Source organism: Lethenteron reissneri, chromosome 51 (genome assembly GCF_015708825.2).
Source record: "Lethenteron reissneri isolate LAM-NWPU_2019-01 chromosome 51, ASM1570882v1, whole genome shotgun sequence".
Taxonomy (NCBI): domain Eukaryota; kingdom Metazoa; phylum Chordata; class Hyperoartia; order Petromyzontiformes; family Petromyzontidae; genus Lethenteron; species Lethenteron reissneri.
In genome coordinates this window covers 3,451,110-3,477,911 of record NC_083829.1, presented here as the reverse complement: position 1 = coordinate 3,477,911, position 26,802 = coordinate 3,451,110, and the positions used below count along the sequence as shown (strand labels likewise).

At 46.9% G+C, this 26,802-nt stretch overlaps 1 protein-coding gene across 1 annotated transcript in view; it reads left to right on the top strand.

The window, feature by feature from the left end:
* The window catches only part of LOC133355511 (leucine-rich repeats and immunoglobulin-like domains protein 3), a 114,696-nt gene extending 90,716 nt beyond the window's left edge, over positions 1 to 23,980 (top strand). The window contains 7 exon segments of the mRNA XM_061572836.1: positions 1,247 to 1,424; positions 2,228 to 2,509; positions 3,643 to 3,850; positions 5,806 to 6,080; positions 8,716 to 8,877; positions 17,645 to 17,842; positions 21,917 to 23,980. Coding sequence (XP_061428820.1) covers positions 1,247 to 1,424; positions 2,228 to 2,509; positions 3,643 to 3,850; positions 5,806 to 6,080; positions 8,716 to 8,877; positions 17,645 to 17,842; positions 21,917 to 21,996 — 1,383 coding nt within the window. The 3' untranslated portion in view covers positions 21,997 to 23,980.
* Positions 23,981 to 26,802: the final 2,822 nt, after the last annotated feature.

Genomic DNA, 26,802 nt, shown 5'->3' with positions numbered 1-26,802 from the left:
ATTGATCGTAATCCACAGCCCATTGGAAATCCACTGCTTAATCACTCTGTGTCGGTCTTGGGGTTAAAGTTATTATTTGTGTAACGTACATGGACCGGTCAGTCCATTGCTGGATTAGGACACTCCCTACACCGTTGCGGGTCGTGGGGGTTATACGACCACACTTCACTGTGCTGGTCAATGTTTGACTGGTGAAGGCGGGTAACGTAACTTCACTGAGTGTCACGTGTCTTTTTCTGGAGTGTCCTGCCAGGTTTTACAGTCGGGTTGGTGATTTGTCCAATAATTTTTTTTTTTAACGAATTATGCCAGCGGCACACACGGTATCTTTCACGATGAGCTGCGAAACAGACAGCTTTCCAACCGTGGACCTCTGCAAGATTCCTCGAACGTGATTCAGCTAGGCCGTGTCGCCACCCTATTATTTAGGCGGTGGCGTAGTTGCTTCCGCTAAGAAACACAATAAGTCGAATATCGAACGTAAGAAACGATATTTTTCACGTCTTTATATAGCAGATTAATAAATAAAAATTCATATATATTATTTTACAAGCAAACAAAGCCAACACTGAGTTTCAAGATTGCCAGGAGCATGCTGCGCGAACATGTTTGACGAATTACTTGGCGGTGTTTTTAGCGTCAGAGCAAAACAATGAGTGTCCGAATAAAACAAACTGCACAAGTCTGATCATTACTGTACGGGTCTGATCAGCGTGGCAGTGTTGACCAAACAGGGCCTCTCTACACCTCGCTCTGGTGGTGTGAGCAATGAACCACAGGGATGCACCTTCAACTCGGTTGCCTCTTTATTAATTATTATACGAAACTAGAGTTGAAAATGGCAGCCTGCACGCGGCCGAATGCCACCGAATGCGGCAAACCGAACATCAATCGTCGATCTCTCGGTCTCCAGAGCAACAACAAGCTTGACCACCTGCATATGAAATTGCAGACGCGTGCCCACTGTGCCTTGATCATTCCTGGCCGTGATCGTTATCGAGGACACAGGACGGCGGTCATCAATAAATTATGAAATAAAAGTTTTGGTCGCACTCCTCCCGTTGTTTTCCTTGGCTCCGCTGCTGCGTGATCCACCTCCTTGTCAACTGCGACACGGCATCTGTGGACCGTTCAAATGAATCTAAACGGCTTAATTGGAACCCAGGCAACATTTCCACGGACAGTTACCGACTGAAAACGAAGCTAACATCCAGCGGGGGTGTTGTGGCCGCGTCGTTGTTGGCAGGTGGGTGCGGAGGTGGAGCGCTTGGAAAGGGCCCGTCCCGCGGAAGGCGGCCTAGGTGAGTTCACCTCCTACCTGCACCTGCGCGCCGTCGACTTCCACCACGAGGGCCGCTACCAGTGCATCATCTCCAACTCCTTCGGCTCCTCGTACTCTGGCAAGGCCCGGCTCACCGTGAGCGGTGAGTATTACGCGCGTTGCAGTTGTTGTTGTTGTTGTTCGTAAATAAATGTTTTTGTTGGGTTAGATCGTGTAAGTATAAATGTGTCGTATACCTCCCACCACCCGACACAGGCAGTAAGGTTTGTCACGTAACACAAAACGCGTCAATTAGTTACTACTTCAGCCCACCGGTGTGTTGGAGAGTAAATCCACAACATTTACAATTTGAGTAGTACGACGTTTCGCTGGTAATTACATCCAGCCTCATCGGGCGATTTGCCAGAATAGTGAAGCAATCCACCGACTTCCGGTTTTAAATAGAGCAAGATGACGTCATCGACTGAACCCAACAGCAGTGTTTAAACTGTTGTTGCCGATCTTGGTCATCATCGTCGTTTGTTTCTTCTCGACCGAAGATGACGCTGCTGACTGTCTGGTCCTGCGGGGCCTGCCCAGAGAGTGGTGGTGGTGGTCGCGGGGGGGCGGCATGTATAAAAGTGGCAACGTGCCCCAGGCGTCGCGCAAAAGAAGCGGCCAACAATATGGCTGTCACATGTTGGCCCGGGCCCCTTCAGGCCCCTCGGGGTGTCTAGAAAACCTAGGGGGCCGATCCTGGTACGAGTCAGCTGCCGCTGGGGCATTTCCCCTTGGCCAAATCGCAGCAGCAGCAGGCCACTGAGATGGTCAGGACGCGGCGTAACAGGCCTCCGACCTAAGCGCGCAGCACATTGCATCCACCGTGAAACGCTTCAGGTTTCGCGCTTCAACGAGCCGGTCTGCGCTGCCACTCCCGCGCCCGCCCGCTCGTGCGCGTGCGTGCAGTGCTCCCGTCGTTCACCAAGACCCCGGCGGACCTGAGCCTGCGCGTGGGCTCCACGGCGCGGCTCGAATGCGCCGCCGGGGGCCACCCATCGCCGCAGATCTCGTGGCAGAAGGACGGCGGCACGGACTTCCCGGCAGCGCGCGAGCGGCGCATGCATGTCATGCCCACCGACGACGTCTTCTTCATCGTCGAGCTCAAGGCCGACGACGCGGGGACGTACAGCTGCATCGCGCAGAATGCCGCCGGCACCATGTCGGCCAACGCCAGCCTCTCCGTGCTTGGTACCGGCCATCCGTCTGTCCATCCGTCCGTTCGTTTTTCCGTTCGTTTGTCCGTTTGTTTGTCTGACCGTTCATTCGTTCGATTGTCAGTTTTCACACGTTCGTACTTTGTACGCAAACTCGCCGTGCATTGTTGTGGAGCGATAGGTAAACGCATGGGTGGGCAGCATATAAACACAAAAAGTAATCCATCAGCCAATTGGATTTTCAGGTAAATATTATCCAACAGCATTTGTTTAAGCAAACTCTGGACCTTTTCAGCCACTTGACGTCTCGTCAGCAGAGTAAGGCTTGTAAAATGGTGATGGGCTACCAGATTTTTTCGTCAAGAGCACTACTTCTGAACAATGGGGCTCTGTGCAATGCAACAAAAAACAGCAATATTGTATTGAAGCTCATTATGCATTTTTTGTTTTGCACAAGGGATAAAAAAATTGTTGCAGTAGTTAGGCCAAAGCTGACCGGGTTGGCACTACAGCAGATTGCTCGAATCACATTGGTGAAGTTGCGAGATCAATGCTTGGTTAGGGGGTTGATTCAGCCCAGCTGCTTCCTCGGGTTGTCGAAATAATTACCAAACTGTGCAAAGTCACCAGTGAGCATTCCATGGACCTGCCGTGACGATGTAGAATGTCGACCACTGCCCCATGGCCGTCAGACGGAGAGAAGCACCGTACCACAACTCTCATTCAATCGTTGGCTACATTTTTACTTTGACTGGCGACTTTACAGTGACTTCCATATTTGCCTACGCGAATAAACTCACCGCACTATTATTAACCTCTTTCTGCTCTCCGGTGGGAGCCTGGGGCTGGAAGCTATACTGAGATGTCAGCAACACCGGCTCGGTTCTCCAACCACCACGGGACGTTAACCCCCCCCCCTCCCCAAGCCACCCAGCCGTACCTCCGAGGCACGGCGACGCTTTTAATTATTCACCGCCGAATCGTGCCTCATTTTTCAAGAGCGAGATTCGGGGCCACGACGCTGTCGCTGACGGCCGAATCGCGACAGGTGTCAGCGCGTGCGCGCGTGCACACGCGCACTGGCGGGTGGCGGTGGCGGTGGTGGCAGCGGCGATGGCCCCCGGCGGTAGCAGCAGCTGATCTGGCGGCGCGTTTCCTTTCGCGCAGAGACGCCCTGGCTGCTGAGGCCGGTGCAGGACCGTGCAGTGGCCGCGGGGGAGACGGCCGTGCTGCAGTGCATCGCCGGCGGGAGCCCCCCGCCTCGCCTCAACTGGACCAAGGACGACGCGCCGCTGCTGCTCACCGAGCGGCACTTCTTCGCCGCGAGCTACCAGCTCCTCGTCATCGTCAACTGCGGGCCCGAGGACACCGGAAGGTGAGATTTTCCCCTCGCTCTCAGGTATGTCAAGAGGAAAGGTGAGGCAAGCAGTTGGGCAGGCGGGTGGGTGGGCGGGTAGGCAGAGGGAGAGAGCCGAGGTAGGCTGCAAGGCATACGGACAAGCTACTACTACTATACTACTGTTTTTATATTAACAGGTAAGGCCCACTGAGCTCTATATATATTCAGAAGCGACCACAAATCATATCTCAACAAAGTGGCTTATCATCACATGGGAATTTATAGTAGCCAAATGCATGTTGATTCTTAATGTGGAGACCAAAATCCACGCGACCAGGGGGAGAAACATGCAAACTCCAAATATACAGCAGCCGTCAGCATCGGGATCGAACCCATGACCTCCTTCATACCAGACGAGGTAGCTAACATTTTGCCACGGTGGCGCCCAGACAGATAAGCGGAGAGGTAGTTAGGCAGAGGGGCAGACAAGCAGGCCAGTGGACAGACAGGGAGAGAGGGGCAAACGGGGCGAGGAATACAGCGGGGAGGCAGACAAGCAGACAGGCAGCGAAGCAGACAGACTACTGAGAGGGATAAGCAAATATGTGATATTGTCTTCAAGGAGAAAAAAAGCAGAGGGAGCAGCAAGAGATGCGGACAGTAGTCAATGTCTTCAACTCTCAGATGGCTTTTGGGTTTGCTGTTGGCAATCTTGAGCCAGTGGTTTTGTGACATTGCCACATTCCTACGGTGGGATCAATATCCCTAAAGCACAATCACCGTTGGCTTCCCACAAAGTATGAACCCAGAGTGATGACGATGATGATAGGCCGAGTGGGAATTCCACATTCCTGTGGCAGATCGCATTCTATCCTTGGGCTAACCGCATCCAACAACATTGTACACAAGCCGCACACTGTATACCATCTGTTCCATATTCCATTTAGACATGTGCATGCACGTGTGCAATGCTTCCATAATTAATTATTTTAAAGTTTTTCTTTTCTTTATTTATAAACATACATCTTGCCTTAATAGCCCTTTACTTAATTATAAATATAAGGAATATATTTGTTGCCGTACGCCTTCCCGGCTCTCACGAGTGTCCTGTTAATTCTATTCATTTCCAACGGAACCCGGGACAGTGAGGGTGGAAATGACCCCCACAGATTTTTATTTTATTTTAACCCAGCAAACCGCCACATTGTCAACATGATATTTTTCTTGGCACGAGGCAAGCTTCTGTTGCCAGTTTGCTAAAGTTTGTGTGAAATGTCCACCACCTATTTATTGGGGGGGGGGGGGGGGGGGTGACTGAGTGACTCCGCTGAGATCCTGGGTTGGGTTCAACATTTCAGGCACCTGTGATTTATACCGGGTTCTCAATTATGACAAAAAAAACCCCATCATGTTACATTTGATTCTGCAGTAAATTTTTGGTCTAAATTCCTACTCTGAGAAATAAAGTGGGTGGAAAAAGTGTGTTTCCTTTTACTGCTTGGAGCGGACGTCGCTTCAAAGGGGGATGGTGGGTCTCAGAGGTAGCTCTGTGATATCCACTTCCCTCCACTGTTCCTCTAACACAAAGGGCGTTGCAATACATTCTGTTCTCCTACAACGCGGTAGTTGCGTTCTGGAAGAACACCGCATTATGGGAAAATTGTGTTATAATAAATAACATAGTTTAAAGCACAGTCCGCGATTACACACGAGATGCGTACGCAGGCTGAGCAAAGACTGAGGTGTGTGGGTAGTGCTCTAGAAGCATCCAGCAGCATCCCACCCTGTGCGATGCAACGTCTAGGCAGCCGCACGACCGCGTATCTCTACTCGCGCGACGCACTTCCGTTCGCTCGACAGCGTTTAAAAAAAAGATTTCTTCCCTAATATACTCATCGCGTTATATGTCCAATTCGCGTGATGAAAACACGTGGCGTTTTAGGAGAACAGGACTGTACTCTGCGACACTGTGGGTGGGTGGGCGCTGGCAGGTACACGTGTGAGCTGTCCAACACGCTGGGCACGATGCGTGGCCACGCCTTCCTGAGCGTGCTGCCCCCCGGCGACTGCCCCCTGGCCGTCCCCGACGGCTCGGCGAGCGGCGGCGGCGGCTCGGCGCACGGCACCCTGGGCGGCGACGCCAGCGCCACGGTGGGCGTGGTGGTGATCGCCGTGGTGTGCTGCGTCGTGGGCACCTCCGTCGTGTGGGTGGCCATCATCTACCACACCCGGCGCAAGACCGAGGCCTTCGGCGTCAGCGGCTCGGGCAAGTCTGCGTGCGCGTGTGCGCGCGCCGCGATCGTGATCATTAACAGGCGAACCCTGACTTACGAACACCCACACTTACGAACACCCACACTTACGAACACCCTGACTTATGAACACCAACACTTACAAACACCCGACTTATGAACACCCACACTAACGAACACCTACACTTACGAACACTCGACCTATGAACATCCGCCTTACGAACACCCGACTTATGAACACCCGCACTTATCAATACCCAACCTACGAACACCCAACTTACGAACACCCGCTGATAAAGAGATCTGGACAGATGGAAATATCCGTTCATAGACAGAAGGGAAGAGGAAGGTCTTGAAACCTGGATTTGAAAAGAGAGTTGGAGTCAGCAGTGTGTTGGGTGACATCATCTCCATTGGACACAAGGACCCAATGGTTTAAATTCCACAGTCCCAAGATGGAGGCCAGCCATAGTACAACCTACTTGTGACGTACTACTGTGGTATTGATTTTTCTCGACCCCAGAATGGTGATGCCTTGAATAGAACCCTCACCAGGGGTTTGAACTCGTCCATTTCCAAATTGGAGTCGAGCTTGTGTTGCAGGACCATCCAGATTGTATGTATGGATATTGAACTTCTGTGTGTAGCCAACCGGGCTAATCGGAGGTGGGAAGTAGGACAACAAACTAAATACTTAGAGCAGTTCTGAATAAATTAATTTTCTATTTTGTATCGTGATGTAGTTAATAGTATTGTAGTGTGTCATAGTGTAGTGTATATTAGTGGGGAGCGGTAATGTAGCGGATAGCATGCTGCGCTATGAACCCGCTCACGGCCAACACCAGTGACGATTATCTAAACCGGTCCTGGGCCTCCCCTATGTCGACTCAGCCTCAACTGAGTACCTGGTGCGCTTTGTAAACATTGCCACTGGGGAGACAAAGGCGGTCGGGCGTGCTGCTGGCCATCCATCCCCACGTGTACCATTCCGGCCTTCATCGGTGCTCGCTAACTGCACTTGCCCCTACAGTCTGTTAAGTCTATATGGGGGATCTTTGTCTTTGGTATATTAGTGTATTGTGTAGTGTGTATTGTGGTGTATGTTGAACTTCTTTCGCACCGTACGTAGCCAACCGTAATAACCGGAGGTGCGGGGGAAGGATAACAAACTAAACACAAAAAGCAGATTAAATTAAGCTTCGAGATAACATATTTGCAAGTGGATAGTGCACGTAAAAATGTATTATTTTATCGTCATAAATTTTGATTTAAAGCTTTTGTGACTGCAGGGATTCATCTTCTTGGTTCTTTCGGTAAAGTCACGTAGAAGGGAAGTAATAAAATAAAAAATAAATAAAAAATTATTCTCACGACGTTTCGGCCACAACGCAAGCAGCCGTCCTCAGGTGAAAACCAGGTCCGTCGAGGCGACAGAGTCTGAATGAAACAGCACACGAGCTTGGAGCATATATGAGGACGGCTGCTTGCATTGTGGCCGAAACGTCGTGAGAATAATTTTATTATGTTTTATTTTTATTATTTTATTACTTCCCTTCTACGTGACTTTACCGAAAGAACCAAGAAGGTTTATCGTCATATTTCAGCGTCTCAACAGAAAGAAGCAAAAGAGAGCACCTGGGTGGCTTTTTGGCCCGTTAACTTTGAGAAAAATGGCCTCGTTAAAGTCCGGAAATTATAGAGTAGTAGTTGTGTCAATACTGTAGTTTGAAATTGAACAGAGACCCAGACCATTCACGACAAAGATGGACACCTTTGAAAGGTCCCGCATTCTCAGGTTTATTAAATCCAAATATCAATCCCACGTGTTCAACGATGACCTCTATACGATGTGCGCATGCATTGGTCATCACGGCCAGTCGCTTCAGCAGGTGCCCGTTGCAGAATGTCAAGAAATCGGGACCTCTAAGGTCAATTTACTTAACAAACAAGGAACAAATAGGGTGCGTAATAGCTTACGTACACGGAGAAAGTTTGCGTGTTTTGTTTGCGAAGGGCATTTGGATCAGAACTCTGTGTTTGTATACCAAGCAATGCAATTCGTGAAATATTGAATGCTCATTTTCTTTCTAGATTTGAAGCTTTCGTGACTGCAATGATTCATATTCTTAGGTTTTTTCGGTAAAGTCACGTAGGTATAAACATTAAAAAGTAATATAAAATAAAAATCACGACGTTTCGGAGGCAACACAAGCTTCCGTCTTCAGGTCTTCAGGTGGTACCGTTACTTGATACAGCCGTCGTGGCTGTGACGGTACCACCTGAAGACGGAAGCTTGTGTTGCCTCCGAAACGTCGTGATTTTTATTTTATTTTACTTTTTAATGTTTTTACCTACGTGACTCTTTCTTTGTTTGCGAAGAGTGCTTCATGTATAGACAATGACGCTGATTAAGATCAGAGTTGACTCGAGGTTATAGCTACAGGTAATGACTAAAATTGATGAAGATTTTTTTTTATTTCCAGATGAGTTTTTTTTTTACTTGAGAAAAACAATATAAATGTTGATTTTAATTGTGCACAGCGAAAGACACATCGTGTGCGTGACAAAAGGTGACGGGAACTTGACACGTAGCTTAAAGTACTGTTCACATTTTTTTTATTCTTAATTGTTTTTCATATCTATTTGCAGATGAGAATTTTGTTTCACCGGATGTACCAAGTTATCTGGCCTCTCAGGGAACGCTGTCAGAACACCACCATAAGCTCAATGGGCACTCCGAAATAAACAACACAAACCCACTCATGTCCAGCTCAACGAACAGAGGCCTGCTCCACCCAACCGCCACAAGAGGTTTGCCGCCCTCCATTCACCCATTCACTGTTTGTTTTCAATGCAATTCATCCGTGAATGCCTTCCCTGAACATCATGGGACCCCGGGAACATGAAGCATGTTATTATTTGATGGATTGCTGCCGTGGCATAACGGTTAGCACACTGGACTTGCAATCCAAAGGTTGCTGGTTCAATTCCATCTCCTGGCATGACAATTTAATTACTACTATTTAAATTTAAATTTATGAAGGCCCCCTGAGCTATATAGCTCTTTTTCAGAAGCGTCCTGGCTATCACAAATAATAGCTCAACGAAGTGGCTTACGTGGAAATCTATTGCAGCCAATTACTCTTAAACACATGTTGATTCTAAATGTGGAAGGAATAACCGGGAGACCCGGAGAAAAATCCACGTGACCACGGGGAGAGAAACATGCAAACGACAGGCGTCAGGGTTGGGATCGAACCAACGTCCTCCTGTATACCAGGCGAGGTTGTTAATATCTCACCACCATGGTGCTTAGTTAAAAATATGGTGCAAGTTTTTTTAATCTCCCCCGCCTCTGTCCACCGAGCAGTGTGTTCACTGCAGTTATATGGGTCACATGTGATTAGATGACGTGGGGGTACTCTCACCTCTTCCAATATGTCTGGCCAGCGTAGAAGAGTAGGCCAAGTGCCCTCTAGAGGGGCTCTGTAAAGCTCCCTCTAGTGGAGGCCTTTCCTCTAGCAGTAGTGTGAGCAAGCAATTGCCGGGCTGCACCTTCTTACTTCATCACGCTGGTCAGTGTAGGTCGATGAATGGGTAAATGGAGATTGGATGGGTGGGGGGCGTGGTGCAGAACCGGTTAGGATATCACTCGTCACAACCATGGCTGGGAATCTAACTTTGGGTGGCCGGGTTCTTAGCACCGTACGCTAACCGCTGCGCCACTTGCTGCACCCCCCCCCCACCCCCCCCCCCCCGAGAGACTGCATCTAACCGTGATGATGTGGCGTTGGCATTCTGGGCGCGGACGACGTTTGTGTCCGTGCGGTATCATAGCGACCTCGCGAAAAAAACAAAAAATGCGCGTTTTTTTTTTTTGCACGGTTATTTGCAGAGGCACATTTTCAACCAAAAAAAAATGTCTCGCCAAAAAAAAAAACAACGCCACCCCTCCATACTGACCCCTCCCCCCACTCCCCACAATGAGCTTGTGGGCTCTGTCCGTACAATTCCTAAGGCCTGCCCTCTGACATTCACTCGCTCCGCACCGTGACAAAACCACCTGGGTCAGTTCGCAGAGCGGTGAGAACCCGCAACCACGAGCAGTAACGCGGAAATAGGATTTGAGCAACAACAGAAAAGGTGGGGGGGGGAGGTGAGGTTATAGGCGCAGCCCTGCAATTTGCTTGCTCACGCCGCTGCTAATGGAAGGGCCGAGCTCGTCCACAGTAGCCTGATGATTTGGAAAGGGGGGTGGGAAGTGTCCACACTTCACCCCACCACGCAGCGGCCTGCCGATCAACTAAACCGCGTTATTGCCATTTATATTGCTGGGTGGACGGAGACAAGGGGATTTTAAACAACAACGTGGAATCAGAGTCGGAATATTTATTTTTACTGAAGGAATCAGATTTCCAGTAGGGGCGGGTAAGAACGTTACAACAGCAAACAGTACACGCACACGATAGTAACGCAAACTACAATAAAGGTTAACAAATCACCTGAACACACAAAAGTTTAAATTGCGTTTAGAAATGAAGAACAAATAAGCACGATGTATGTTCACTGATTCAGGGCCTCCCATTCACAGCCCACACTTACCCAGCATGGTACAACATCAGAATCAATATAATTATTTATACCGGAGGAATCCGATGAACTATGAAGCTCTTTTTTCACAGATGTCCATTGGGGGCTGCTAAGAACGTGACAACAACAAACAATAAAAATAAAACACGACAGGAGTGTAAAGTACAATGAAAGTAAACAAATCGTCCTAACACAGAAAAATCAAACTAAACCATCCCCATCCTATTAATAGGGTTTTTCCCCTTTTTTCTGGCAACAAAACTGAAACCTTTTTACGAGGATTCTTGTCTGCATTAACCACAATACTTGCAGTCAAAATGCAAACAAAAAACATACTATGATAATATATGCATTGTCCTTGAAACTGATTGATCCACACCAAGGGACGGCTTTCTTTTGAGCCTCGACCCAATTGGTGCTCGACCAGAGGACGCCAAAAGGCGTACAGCAGTACATCCTACCAGGCAAAGCCCACTGAGGTATTCACTTATTTTTCGAACTGGCGATCCGTATTGCAAGCCCATTGCGATAATCATGAAATAATGGCAGCATCCCAAGCAGCTACATCGATACATGGATGCCAGCGGTGCGTAAGCGAACGCTAACGAGGCATGCTGTACCCTCGCATTAAATGTGGTTCACGTGACTTACAATTAAATGCCTGTGCTTTTCTTTCTCTCGACATTTTTTTGTGTTTTAAAACAAACCCAATCATCCTTGTCAGCAAATACGCGAGTCAATAAGGCAGTTGTGACACGTCACGTTATAAATCAGCACTTGACTCCTTTGTCATTGCCATCAATCAACATCCTCAGTCTTCAATCATTAACCACAGCAGATAATATTATTGGACCTTAATGTGATAAAAAAAACGTATGAGCTTGTGGGCGCGTTGTGTAAATGTGTAGAGTGGTGGTGCAATGGTTAACGTGCTGTGCGATTTTTCCAGGCCACCCGAGTTCGATTCCCACTCAGGATTAATAAAAGTGGTGAATATTTGAACCCGTCCTGGGACCTCGCCTAGGTCGACTCAGCCTCAAATGAGTACCTGGTGCGGCGTGTAAACATCGTCACTAGGGATACAAATGCGCCGGGCGTGGTGCTGGCAACCCACCCCCTCGTGTACCGTGCCGACCTTCATAGGTGCCCGCTAACAGCACTTGCCCCAACAGGACATTAGGGCTACACGGCGGATCTTTGTGTAAATGTCTGTGGAGTGTGGTGAATCTGGTAAACGTATTCATTGCATTTCACTATGTGATTATTAAATGTCTCCAAGCTGGTGAGGTTAATGGTGTTAATGAAACACACGCCGTGCAGATCAAATCATAGTTTGTGTCACCAGTATGGGCAATACAGGAAACGTGTATTTACAGATGAGGTGTACTTATGCGTACAAATTTAATTCGAGATTATATCTGGGTTTATTTTTTTTTGCAGGCTTTCACCTCTCGCAGAATCAGATCATAGATCAAGGTTCACTAGTCACCCAGCAAGAAACCCGCAAAACCATGAAGGCGCATGTGCAACGCCGTAACTCAAGCCAGTTTCTACGCCATCCTTGATCCCATTGAGAATGGCGTGCCCTCCGAGGCCTTTGACGGCTCACAGGAGCCGCGTGTCACGTGATCTTATAGTAGTCCTCTGTTTGTCCGACAAAGCGTTATCCGAGTCTCAAGATTATTTTTTTTTCCAAGAGGGCCCTGCATGTCCCGGGATGTCACAATCCCTCGTTTATTCTTGAGCGCTTTCGCCAACGGTCAGAAACAGCTGAAAACCCACACCCGTGACGGAGCTGCACCGCTCAAAAATCCGTACAGATGTGGTCGGCAGCCTGCCTGCCGTACGGCCGTACGGCCGTCTCCTCACCAACGCCGCAGCTCGGCGGTTTCACGTCGCGCCGGCGTGACGATCCGATCCGAATCGGCTGCGGCAGTGTTCTTCACTCATTTTCAAAGGGGGCGGTCGAGGGGGGGCACTTTCGCCGATTAGACATCATCATTGTGTAAGGGCCGCCACACATTTGAAACCATTGGGGGTTTGACAGCACGATCGTGATAGGGGCGGTGTTTTTCACTATTTGTGTATTACTCTTTGGTTCTTTTGGTAAAGTCACGTAGGTGAAAATAAAATAAAAATAACTAAATCATGACGTTTCAAACGTCGTGATTTAGTTATTTTATTTTATTTTCACCCAGGCCTTGCAATGAAGAGCACACTGTGCACTGTGGAAGTTCCCGATCTCGGGCGTGATCCGCCAACTCCACGCGAAGTTCCGGCTTGCAGGCGCGCCACGTCGCCTGCCGACTGCACCCGATTGTGCAGCCGCGTGACGTGCAAGGCGCACGTTGAACGTCCCCCGTGCCGTACGTAGCCGACCGTGCTAATCGGAGGTGCGGGGGAAGGAAAACGAGCCCCCTAAACAAAAAAGAATCCCCTCCGCCACCTGCCTGAGATTTGAAACGCCAGTCCACTTGCGCGCGTACCCACCGAGTCGCGGAAAAGAAACCAATTTTTTTTTATAATTAACAAGTAAGCGCGGGAGGCTGCCATGAGCTCGGAGTGCTGCCCCCGCAAGATTGCTCAGACAAGATCGCGTGCATCTCCATAATCATTACGGAATGCGCGCTCGAGGTTCACGCCAGAGGCAACCCTGCGCAGATGTCTGTCGCAGAGGGCCCCTTCGGAAATATGCGCCGTCGCCGACCTGCGACCTCTGAGTGAGCGCGCTCGGCAGATGTGCGTCAGAAATTCATCTGCACTCCATTCCGCGCTTGGCCCCCACTGTCTGCTAGCAGATGGTTGCGTTAGACCGTGACGGATCCCTGGCTTAAGAACCACCCCACTGTACCCATCTCGCCGAGCGGACAGCTCTCTTCTTCTTTCTTTTTTTTGGACGTCCCTTCATTTTCGCCTGCTACTGTGAGTGAGCCCCGTGCGTTCTCGATTTGAAGCTTTCGTGACTGCAAGGATTCATATTCTTAGGTTTTTTCGGTAAAGTCACTGTGACGGTTCCACCTGAAGACGGAAGTTTGTGTTGCCTCCGAAACGTCGTGTTTTTTTATTTAATTTTATTTTTACTTTTATTAATTTAAATGTTTTACCTACGTGACTTTACCGGAAAAAAACCTAAGAATATGAAGCCCCGTGCATGTATGTGCACGCGCGTGTCTATGTGCGTAAATAGTGGGGAGCTGTGGCGCAAAGGTTTTAGCGCATTGCTCTGTGAAGCCAGCGACCCGAGTTCGATTCCCGATTAAGGCCAATAACGGTCGGCGGAGATTTGAACCTGTCCCTGGTCGACTCAGCCTTAAATGAGTACCTGGCGCCATGTGTAAGCTTCACCACTGGGGAGTTAAATGTGGCCAGGCGTGGTGTTGGCCACACCACCCCCTCGTGTGCCTTTGCCAGCCTTCATAGGTGCTCGCTCACAGCACTTTCCCCAACAGTCTGTTGAAAGTCTATACGGGGGATTTTTATCTTTGTAAATGTTAGGTGGCGCAGTGAACCTGATGTCCTGGCTAAAATTTCCACTCATGGATAACATCGGTGGCAAGTGGGCCATGAACCCTGTGCTCGTTCTTCCCCGAGTTGACTCGGCTTTAAAATGAGTACATTGCACAGTCTATAAACACCATCATCGTCATCACCAGGGAGAGAAAAAGCTGCTGGGTGCGGTGCAGACCAAAGTACTACCTCGTGCACAGCCCTGCCTTTACATTACCCTCAACCCCTTATCAGTGCCCGACCTTATAACAGACCAACTCAGATCTTATTGGTCACTCCGTGCCCCTGATACATCTCTACGTTCATCCAACAAAGTCCCATCACGAGGGAGAAACACAAACAAATTGAATAGTTTTTTTGCTCCCGTTTGACAAAAAATAAATGTTGCCCGTATTGAAATGGCTGTACGCCGCATGGACCTGAAAACTCGATTTTCCTGGACATTAATATGGCTAAGCCAGATGGGTTGACAGTTCTGCCTTTAATAGATGCTCACTTAACAGCACTCGCTCCCATAATCTGCTAGAAAGAGGCTATGTGTAAATTCCTTGATATTTGGTACGTTTCGAACGCCAACAAATATTGTAGTTTCGTTTTATTTCTGTGTCGTGCGTGAACGGAATGCACAATCTGAGCATCTGTGCCCTTGGAAAGTCTCCCTCGCAGGGTTTCGAAATGTCCGTCCAATCGTCGCAATGTCTTTCCACTCGGCGGATTTTTTTTTTCAACGGCTCATTGTAAAAGACGGTTGTCATGTTTATTCATTTCATCATGAATTCACACCATGTTTTAAACAACTAAATTTATTGCATCCCATTTACCCCCTTTTGCCCCCTTTAATTGTATTTTAAGAGGCTTCTGTGAAATCAGTGACAACATTGCGAAATGTTGTAACTTATTGGTGGTGGCGGGTTTAACAACAAATTTATATTTACCCGATCTAACTCAAAAACCTCTGTTATGCATAATACTGGTCGTGAAAGCCTCCTGCGTGTTAAATTAATATTGCGAAAGATCAGCTAAACACATATTAAGGACTACTTTTTTTAAATTCACACACGCAATAACTTGTTGTAGTTATTGAGCTATTGCTAACCCTTTGCAATTCGACTAAATAAGGATAATTAAGAACTTATAGCATGTTAATTCAGTACATTGTGAGACCTTGATCCTGAAATGTGCCATGTGAATGGAATGTTCTTTTCTTAATGTCAACAAAGTTTAATTTAACATGATTCCACATTAGTATTTTTCACGAGAAATGTCTTGACTTTAAGTTGTGACGTGCAGAAATTCAAATCGATAGCGCATTTAAATTGTGCACAATTGCTATTCAAACATATTGCAGAAATGACGATAGCGTACCACCCAGGAGCGTCATGTAGCGGTGCTGCCCAGAAAGATGTACGGATGTTGAACTTCTTTCGTGCTAATCGGAGGGGCGCAAACTTGTATTGGACATTTACATTATCTTATGGAGAACTGTATAAGATATTTGTTAGAGATGCATCGAGCAGAAACCCAGCGCATGCAGGCACAAATACAAATTTGAATGCGAATAATACTACTACTACTAACATTTCCAAGATAAATGTGCAGCTCTGAATTATTTAATCACGCTGCTTCTGGCGGAAGGGCCTGCATTATTACGAGCTCTAGGGAGCCTCTTTGAAGAGGGTGTTTTGGCCTACTCTTCCACGTTAAGCTCAGCCGTCTTTGAATGCCACCATCGTTCATGGATACTGCAGCAGGCACTCGATATTTACCGGAACAAAATTTTTTCCGACGATGCATCTTTGCCTGTCGAGAGATTTCCAAGTCTGCCAATGTGTTGCTGGAGGTTACATAAGCAACGACAAAGGCGACAGGAAAATATAGACCACTTCAGTGGAATACAATTTTCAAGCAACGATTGGCAAACTTGCGAAAGTCAGAAGCGCCGGTGGATGTGGCACAGAGAGAGAGAGATAAGTGCAACGCTTTCTTGTTGTCTGTATCGGTGCGTACAGGTGGGAGAAAATACTTATGCCCAGGGTAGGAATTTTGTCTGGAGCCCAGGTGTGCAGAGAAGTTGGATCGGTAGGAGTGAGCGTGGCGGTGCGTGACGCGAGTGTGGCGATTATGGTTTCTGAGCGGCATCAAAAAAATATTAATTAAATGCAAACAATATAATTGCATACAATAGAATAATGTACATACTGGGATGTACCGTAATGTAATGTTTAATGTACGTATCCAAAACATGAACTGATGCACATATACAACATAGTATGGGTCATCAGCCATAATCTCTGTCCACTGCTGGATGGAGGCCTATGAAAAGCCACGACCACCTTATAATCGTGTGATGCAACACTGCGTCTTGCGTGTGCTGTAAGCAAGTGTGCAGATGAGGCTGGGAACCTAGGAGGGCTTTATATGAAAACCGCACGAAAAAAACGAACAATGTATATACAAAACAGATTTTTCAATCAATTAAACAAAGCATACTGATTACAAATTAAACATGTTGAACTCAGTGTTCAAAAAAACATGTTTGTTTTCGTGTGCACATGTGTATGTAGGTGTGAGTGTGTGTCTATGATGGGGAGTGGTAGTGTCTCGGTTAGCGCGCTGCGCTACGAACCCGGAAACCTGAGTTCGATTCCCGCTCACGGCCAACAACTAGGTCGACTCAGCCTCGAATGAGTACCTGTGTGCGGTGTAAACATCGCCACTGGGGAGACAAAGGCGGCCAGGCGTGGTGCTGGGCATCCACCCCTTCATGTGCCATAGTGCAGGCCTTCATAAGTGCTCGCTAACAGCACTTGCCCCAACAGTTTGTTAAGGCCATATGGGAGATCTTTGTCTCTGTATGATGGTGGACTTTTTTTAAACATTGCTTCACGCAAAATAAAATACTGCATTCGTACATTTGTGTGTGTCAGAGAGAGGGAGAGAGTGTTTAATTATAAATGGTGCTGGTCTATGAACACCGGATTGAAGAAAATGTTTTTGCAATCTTTTTTACGATGGATAGCCCCCAAATATTTCACCGTTTTTGTGCTTGATGGCTTTGTGTAACAATGGTTGTAGTGGTGTTAATTAAGTTCTCGCCACCCCCCCCCCCCGAAAAAAACTAGTTCAAATAAAGGATAAATGTGTGTGTGGGCGTGTGTTTCCAATGCAGTGCAGACATATTTTCAGACTTGGCACTGTAAGGCATTGCAGACTGGATTGCATTCACACTCTTGGACTCTTATGCTACTAATTTAGTGGGGAAAAACGTCAAAAAATGTCTCTAATTACAGCTGGGCAACCAATTAAAAAAACATATTTTTCCGAGGTTAAGTGGATAAGTGTTTTAACTGTTCTTCAATTAAAATAATATTCCCTTGCGTGCGTGTGCAGGTGATTGTGGGAAGCTGGACACAGTGAGAGAGAAAAAAAAAACACTTCAAAGGATTTTAGCTTTTTTGAAATGCTGTTCTTTTCCTAACAGGTGGTCAGACTGATTCAGTGCAGCTGTGCTCAGACTGCTTGGACAATACTGCGCCGTACGCCAACGAGAGGCACGGCCAAGTATGCGGTGCAGGCGTGGGAGAGGATGAACAGGAATCAGACCTTGATCAGGCACTTTCAGCCCAACCTCCGTGGACTACCGCTGGGGTCCTTCCGGTTGACGTGGCATCTGTTTCAGGTGAGTTTGTTCGTTAGTTAATATTCAAACGTCACTTGCATGAGCTAGTGGCCTATGAGGGCAGAATGTTCCCGGGGCATGCAGGAGTCCAATTGTGGACTTAGCACGGTTGGCTACGTACGATGCGAAAGAAGTTCAACGTACGTACACACAATTGGGTTGGTGTTTAGACAGTAAAGGACGAATTGGACACGAATACAGAGTACTATGTTTGCATGTAAAAAAAAAAACTACGTTTTCGAAAAATGTAATTGACAGATGTTAACAATGAATTATGTACATTGATATACTTTCATGCATAGATGGTTCGTCCCACGGCTATACTCAATGCGTATCAAATTAGTTCATCAGAATATTTCTGTATACTGAAAGAATCCGATGGCCTATGAAGCAATTTTTCACAGATGTCCAATTGGCAAGTTGCGAGACGTTGCAGCCCAGGACATGTTTTCCGCACATCTATGAAGCACTGAGAGAGGATGACTCCCAAGTATGGATATCGCTTGGACCACTTGGCCACGCGGTCACGTGGTCCAAGCATCAGCAGGCATAACAGCAAAAGCTGTAACAAACGTGGAGGCCAGATCCAGATGGCACAATAAAAACCAAAACTTTGGAGGTTTTCGACATGGACGCAGAGTTGAATTGACTCTCGCCTCGTGCGAAATTCACGGGGACAGGCAGTGTGGAGGCCTCCTGCCACCACCCACCCTACGGCGGATTCATTGAGCCTTTAAATAGCTAAGGGCTCAGTTACTCCCCTTGTTTATAGTTACAAAAAGGCAGCCGGGCATGAGACTCTTTAGGGGCAGTGTCAGCTGCTGCACATCAGCCGCGGCGTTTCGTGAAAAGGTACAGGCACACCTGTCAACTCCTCCAACGAGATACCAAACTTCTCGCTCCGCCACTCTTTAAAAAAAAACACGGGGTTTGTTTTGTGTGTGTATGTTGAAGTTTTCTGCATCTTGTCGTAACCTGCTGCGTCTTGTAACTTTTATCGCAGTTTTCTGTAGGCCCACCCCCCCCCCCTGGACACAGCCCAGATTTGCTTGTGCTCTTGTCGGTGTTGTGTGCGCTGCGGTGTGGATTGTCCTGCTGTGTGTATGTCGAGTATTATTTATATTGTAAGCTACCCGCCGCCTCCTCGTGTGTGTCGTATGACAGCGCGGATTGGTTTTCCCCGACAACTTTATTTCGTAAGAGTTCGAACTTTGGCGGGTGGGAAAGGCTTCGCGATTCGATCGATCTATCTATTCCAAAAAAACAAAAGCCGAGCCGCCCGCGTTCACATTTTAAGATGCTCGCAGCAACAACAAAAATGTAAGCCAGCGTTGACCTAATTCTAATAGCTCGTAATCTGTTTACATGGTAAAACAAAGGGTGTATGGGCTCTTTAAGCTTGCAAAAGAAACCGAAACGCTCAATTGAAGTCCACCTATCTGTAACATAAGAAGGATTACGAATGAGATACCATGGGACCTTTTTTGCCAGCATGAGTTGTGTTAAGATGTTAAAACACCAAATCGATACTTTTTTACTAGGCATCAGAGTCTGCATTGTACACGCGTACTTGTGGCAGAACATGCAAACGAACACGCTCTGATAATAAGCATTGGCTTTGAAGCTGATTGGCCTACACCAGAAACAGCCTTCGTTTATGGCCTAGTCTCACTGCCAGCGTTAGACCAGAGAACGCCAACAGGCGAACAGTACAAAGACATTTCGATTTAAAGCTTTCGTGACTGCAGGGATTCATCTTCTTGGTTCTTCTCGACAGACCTGTTCTCCACCTGAGGATGGCTGCTTGCGTTGTGACCGAAACATCGTGAGAATTATTTTAGTATGTTTTATTTTTATTATTTTATTATTTCCATTCTACGTGACTTTACCGAAAGAACCAAGAAGATGAATACAAAGACAATGCACGTGTCAGAGCACTTACAGCTCGGGTGCAGCAGTTATATCTACGGGACCTTTTTTGCCATCCAGATCGCTGGGCTGTCCGGAGCTTATTGGTTCACAAATCTCTTCCGGGACATAAAATTAAAACAAAATAATGGTTTTATTTACGAAACTAAACTTTTTATTTTACCAGGTAAGGCCCACTGAGCGATATAGCTCTGTTACAGAGGCGGCCTGGTCACAAAACGAATGGCTCAACGAAGTGGCTTATCATGTTGAAATTTAGAGCAACCAATTACTCTAAACGCATGTTCCGAAATGTGGAGGGAAGAGCCGGAGGAACCGAAGATAAATCCACGCGGCCACGAGAAGAGAGACATGCAAGCTCCAAATATGTAGGCATGAGGGTCGTAATCAAACCCACGACCTCCTGCATACCAGGCGAGACAATTAACATCTCCATACCGTGGCGCCCCCTCTCGATTGAAGAGTAGCCACCCCCCAGTGAATTGGCTTCCACCACGTGTCGTGGCAGTCAGCCGGGTCCAGAACTCCCACTACTGTTTGCGTAAAAGTATAAAATAAAAATTGTTATTATTCTTTGGGTCTTTCGAGGAAGTCACGTAGATAGGTTCAAAGAAAATAACAAAGAATAAGAAACAACTACGACGTTTCGATCTTCCTGATGATGAACGCTTGTATTGTGATCGAAACGTTGTAGTTTTATGTTATTTTTTGTTATTTTCTTTGAACCTATCTACGTTGCTTTACCGAAAGACCCAAAGAATATGAATTCCTGTAGTCGCGAAAGCTTTAAGTCCAAAATGCTTAAGTTGCTTTTAAAAAAGGTAATACAATGATACACTCGCCCGCCGATGTGCTGAATGCGCGCACCAAACAAGCAGGTGTTTGTGAGAATCCGAACGTTTCTTTCTACCGGAGGAATCCGCTCAGCTATAAAACTCGAGGAGAGAGTCGCTGTTGACGTGTCACAAAACCGCGCCCGTTTGTATCGACCACCAAGAGACGAGCCAGCGTAGCATAGTTTTTAGATGTATAGAAATATAGATGACGCATAGAAATATAGATGATGTATAGACATGCCCTGAGCATGTTTTTAATATTTTGGTGGCAAGTAACAGGCGCAGTGAACAAGTGGGGTTGTGTCAGAAGGAGCTACACCTTTGTCAAATAGACACCACAGCTCCATGCATGGATGGGACACTACATCACACCATGTGGCCCTTGACCTCAGATAATGTTCGTGTGTGTGTGTGTATGTGTGAGTAGCGGTGGCATATTGATTAGCGCACTATGCTCTGAACCATTGCGGCCCGAGATCAATTCCCGGTCCCGGATGACATCAGCGCCGAGTGATAGCTGAGCTGAACCCGGTTCCACTGTGCAAATATCAGCACTGGGGATATAAAGACGGCTGGGTGTGCTCCTGGCCACACCATCTCCTCGTGCGACGTGCCGATCTTAACAGGTGCTCGCAAACAACACTTGCCTCCGAGCAAATTCGCCATGTGGCCTTAGCGGATGACTGGACGCTAGCCCCACCACTAACTCTTGTTTTGTGCCCTGTTTTAACCTTAAGAAGTGCTGGCTCATGGTGTGTTCTCCAGGTGTGCTGGTGTGTAAACAGGTGGCCAAGCATGGTGGTGCTGGCCACACCGCTTCGTGAGCTGTACCAGCCCTAGCCTCAACAGTTTGGATGGCTACACATGGGGGCGGGCGGGTGGCAAGATGTTAACGACCTCGCCTAGTATGCAGGAGGCCGTGGGCTCGAGCTCGACTCTTAACGCCTTTTATATTTGGAGTTTGCGTGTCTCTCTTTCTTCCTGTGGTCTTGTGGATTTTTCTCCGGGCCCTCCGGTTTTTCCCTCCTACATTTAGAATCAACATGCGTTTACAGCAGTTGGCTGCTATACATTCCCACACGGTGGTAAGCCACTTCGTTCAGCTATCATTCTTTTGGCCACGTCGCTTCTGAAAAAGAGACTTACAGCTCAGTGGGCCTTACCTGGTAAAAAAAAAATGCTTTGTATTAATAGTTTCGTATATATGTATTTGTGTACAGCGACGGTTTGTTACTGCGATTTCTGGCTTGCTTAGCCTTCATCGACATTGCCCTGCTCAAGTAAGCTGGGTGAATGCGTGCCATTGCAGAAGCCAGCGGCCTGTGCATGCGGGACGCCTGCAGCCGCCAGGGCTCAACTGTCGCAGAAGAAGAACGAGAAAAAAAGTGAGCCGGTCCACTTCCTGAACTCTGTCACTTTGGCCTCCAGCCTCGAGAGTCCATCGACTTTCCAGTCATTTGGGAAGACGTGCTGCACTTCCGAAGAGGGCCAATCGGAGCATTTACTCAATCACTGACACGTCGGACCTTTTCGCCGGTGGAGTGGAAGAAATCTGCGGAAGTACCAACAACCCCTTTCGGCAAAAATGTGTCATTTGGTTTCCTTTCCTGGTTCGTTCTCTGAAGTCTGAATGGGCGAAAAAGGGACATCTTTTAAAATGTACAGAGCCAGTGCTTTATACAGGGTTCAGTTATCACAATGGTGATGTTTGGGGATGAGTATCAATGTTTATTTTAACAACAGTGATAACCCCGAGATCACTTCATCTGCAATCTGACTCTCGTTTTTATCGTGCAACTCTTGGGAAATAGGTTTTAGTTGTCAAATAACGTTTTATTATTTTAAACGTTCTGTTTTAAAAGATCGCGCTTACATTGCGACGCTTCGTTTCACCGACTTCCAAGTTGCTACGCAAAGAATGTGTGTGCTTTCGGTGACTCTTTGCGTTCACAGCAAAACACGTGATGCGTTTCACCAGCAACAAGGCGGGCACTTTAATTGCGAGATGTTGGCCATCCGTTCTCTTTGGCCCTCGTTGTTAAGTTAGGAGAACGGTGTTGTTGTGTTCAGGGGGGTTATTACCGCGCGCTTGCTAATATCCCGTTACCTGTCGTTTGCAATGGGAGTGTTACGCAGAATGGTCCGGGCATGTAACGACGTATCGGATCGCTCGCGATTTTTTTTTGTGCGTTCGGGATGAGCGCGTTGAATTGCGCGCGCGCGAAGGTTTTGAAAACTTGGACTGTTTTTTGCTAGATCGCATTCAAATAAATACATAGGCAAATGTTACTTTTAACTGAAAAAATATATAAATAATGCGACCAAGACGGGCAATATTTTGACGGAAAAATGAAAACATCTCGAATTTAATCGTGACCCTGAATTGTGACGAGTGATCGTATCGCTGAGCGGTATGAATTGTTACGTGCCTAATCATAATAATAATGTGTTAGAGCCTGTCAACATCCTTGACAGTTTCTCATTTAGCACAACAACAACATTGGTACAACAAGAACACGTTTATTGTTATTAAATAGCAATTGTACATGCTTTCATTAGGAACATACGATGTTTCATAGAGGCCTTCTGTAGGATAGGTATCCAGGGTAATTTGAGATTATGTTTCCGTGGAAAACTGTGCCCTTCGGAGATTGATTTCTCAACAACTGGTTTTCAAGAAATGCCACAACATAGATTCTCATGTTTACAAATTAAAGGATGTAATATATAAGTGCTAGACGCATTTCATAAGAATAGGAAGATGACTTATGGATGAATGTTTGGCGTTTGTGGTAGTGGTAGTGGTGGTATTTTTCGACTTGTCATACGACTGTACAGACTGTGGGTGACTGGCTTGGATTGATTGTCCATCCCTTGATTTTTATCCGCAGATATAAGAGTAAAATAACATTTCAGCAATAATACGTCAGCGCTGAATTTCCATATAAATTGCGTGGGCTTTGTTCAGAATAGCGTTCAGTGTGCGGACACAGGTTCATCCCATAAAGTTGATTCATTATGCTCTCGTACAAGTAGGAGCACATTTGCCTAAAAGTCTGGCAAAAAATCAAGCCTTTTTTCACGTCTTTAATGCACTTAATACGCTTTCGTGCACTCATTATACTTAAGCACGCGAAGCAATTTAATATTCAGTTATTTTGGGGCGGGGGGGGGATGGAAAGGCTGATGTGAAATATGTCAAAGTGCCAAATGCTCATAGATGCGTTCACCTGACCTGTTGACACCATTTGGCAAAAGTCACTATCACTTTCAAACTCGCGTCATTGCTCGCAAGCGAATCAATGGGAAGCATTTGAGGACACGTTTCCCACATCAGTGGGTGAAGAAATAAGAAGACCCCCCCCCCCCCCCCAGTTGAAATTGAAAATCAAGTGGGCGGTTGATAAGACAGATAAATTATTTTGTTTGCTATTGTCTCTGGGCTATGCCAAGGTTGTGGTTTCGAGATGTGATGTTGCCTATATCGCCGTTTCCCAAACCAGCAGGTCATGTCACGGCTCGTACAGTTTCATTATTATTTCGTGTAAACTTAATTGAAAGCGCGCATTTATGTGAATTAACGTTGCGAGGGCTTTTCCAATTGGGAGTTTTTGGGAAAAGCGTATCATTGTTGTGTCCTGGCAAAGTGGATCCGTATAGATAAGATCACCCAAGTCTCAATTACTCTGTCAATTGCTAAGCGCTGTGCCAATACCCCAGGTTCTGGAATTAATGAACTGTGCACAAGACCAGTTCAGCTCTTACCTCGTTTCAATGGCCTAGCCGTCCCGTGAGTTTTCTGCTCAAGTTTTAATTGCTGCATTTTATTCGGTTCCCTAAAAGGGCTCCCAGAGCGAGAAGCAAAACATCGGGACAGCCAGCGCAGCATAACCCGCGAACAAAACTCAGCACGGCTGTGAATGGCCCCTTAACCAACGCATCTCCGACGCTGCTCCGTACACCAAAGAGCATTGCCCAGCATGTGGCTCTGACCCTAGGCGCGTAGTAGCGTGGCTCGGCATCATTCACAACCCACTGCCCCAGGCCGGGCACCTCGGGGCTTCTACTGACCGAGAGATTATGTCATCGAGGATTTGATTCTGGAATGCAGCTCGTATGCACGGTGGTTCATTGGGCCATTGACTCTATGTCAGTGGTCGGGAACCTATGGCTCGCGAGCCATATATGGCTCTTCCAGTGACGGCATATGGCTCCCAGGCAATTTTGAGTTGAAAAAATAATTAAAAATAATTAAAAAATCAGTTTGGAACTGATTTTAAAATACTTGTGATATTGCTTAATAATAGTGTGTCATTTTAAAGTAAACAGAAATTAGTTTTGAAGATAAATTTCACGGGTCACGCCTGCATGAAGCTCAACCTCACCAAGTCGTATGAACCAGACTACAAGGCCATCAGCAAAACCATGCAGCACCAGAAGTCGCATTAAAAGTAAGACATATTTAATTTATTACACGTTAAAAATACTATATGGCTCACGATGAAATATATTTAGAAATATTTGGCTTTTATGGCTCTCCCAGTCAAAAAGGTTCCCGACCCCTGCTCTATTGACACCCGGATTAAACAGCAGTGTGTACAGGGGGCGGTGGGGGCGCTATACATCACTCGGCTGTGTGTTCTAAGATTAGCGGGCCCGAGGTGAGTGAGGGATGGGCAGAAGAAAAGAAAAGCCGCTCAAATTTGTTTTTTTAACCAGACATAGCCTGTTTAACACGTAGGCTTTCGCGAGCAATATGATTCATAATAAAGGTGTTTGGGTTAGATCGCGTCCGTATAAATGCGTCGTGACCCTCCACCACCACCCGACACAGCCAATTAGTTAGGGATTTGTCAGGTAAACAAACGCGAAGTGACAACGCCCGCTAAGTGACAATGCCACCAGTTGTTGCCACACAATGTTAAGGTCAGTCCTTGGCTTCGCAAGCACCCGTTCAGCCGTTTTTTGTCGATCCACTGGTGGACGAGGGCCTCCCCACGCCGCGCCGCGCAGTTCGTGGGGTGGTTGCTCTACCCCACGCATCACCAGGCCGGCCAGTGCAAATTGGTGAAGGCGGGGAGCATATAAATGGGAGCATAGAAGTACAGTACAACAATGGATTTTGCCTTTTGCTGCCAACCACCTAGCCCTGTATCCCATGACAACCTAATTGTGGGTTTTGTTACATTTAAATTAATGATGTATACGGTTTTCGCATAAACAGATTCCTGTGATGTTTATGTGTATCATTCTATTATAGGTCGGTGCAGAATAGTGGTGGATTTGGTCGATTCCAATGGTGAGATTAGTTTCAGTTTAGATGTTGATCCAGCTTGGCCAGGATTGGGCACAACATAGCCCACTTTTCACCCAGGCAACTGGAGAGTAGCACAGACGAAGTGTTACTAACCTATCATTAAAGCTAGAAATGGCACATTTACATATCAACATGTAACAAACACCATACATTACGTAACAACTAAGTGTAGAACGTAAAATTCCATCAATGGTTACAAATGGCATAGTCCAACGTTGGAATGCCTCCTTCCAACGCTGTCAGAATCATTGTCCTCGATTAACTATCAGTGCGTTATGGAATCTGCAGCGGTGCCTCGCTGTTGTGAGCCACTTACACGCGGATACAAACTGAACGATCACAACTCACAGGCTCAGTTCATCAGCGACGGAATGCACTTTCACGCCGAACTGCAACCGCGTAAAAAAAAACATAATATCATCGTTGGACAATTCTATTAGCGTGCGACGTGACACACGGTAGAAACGAATGCATTTGTCAATAAATTAGAAATGGCAAACGTATCGAGATGCCATTGATGTGAATATAAAAAAACTACGTAAATGCTTCGGCAAGTTCAGGAACAGCTTAATGTGTTTGTTTCTATCGTAACTGATGTTACACGGTCATGGAATTGCCCACAATTATTGTTTTTTTTCGTGCATTATTAGGAAGCATGGTCTTTTCCACACATTTTCTTACTTTTCTCTGCTATATCTCGACGAATGTGTTTGCCTCTGTGCCTCTCCGTGTGTGTGTGTGTGTACGCACGCGCACGAGCGTATGTTGTGAATGCTGCATTTTTCACAGGGAGTCCTGGTGCGTGTCTATTAAAAAGCGGAGACTTTGCTGTCAAGACACGCTTGTTTTAAACGAGGCCGGAATATCTCCTGCCAGAT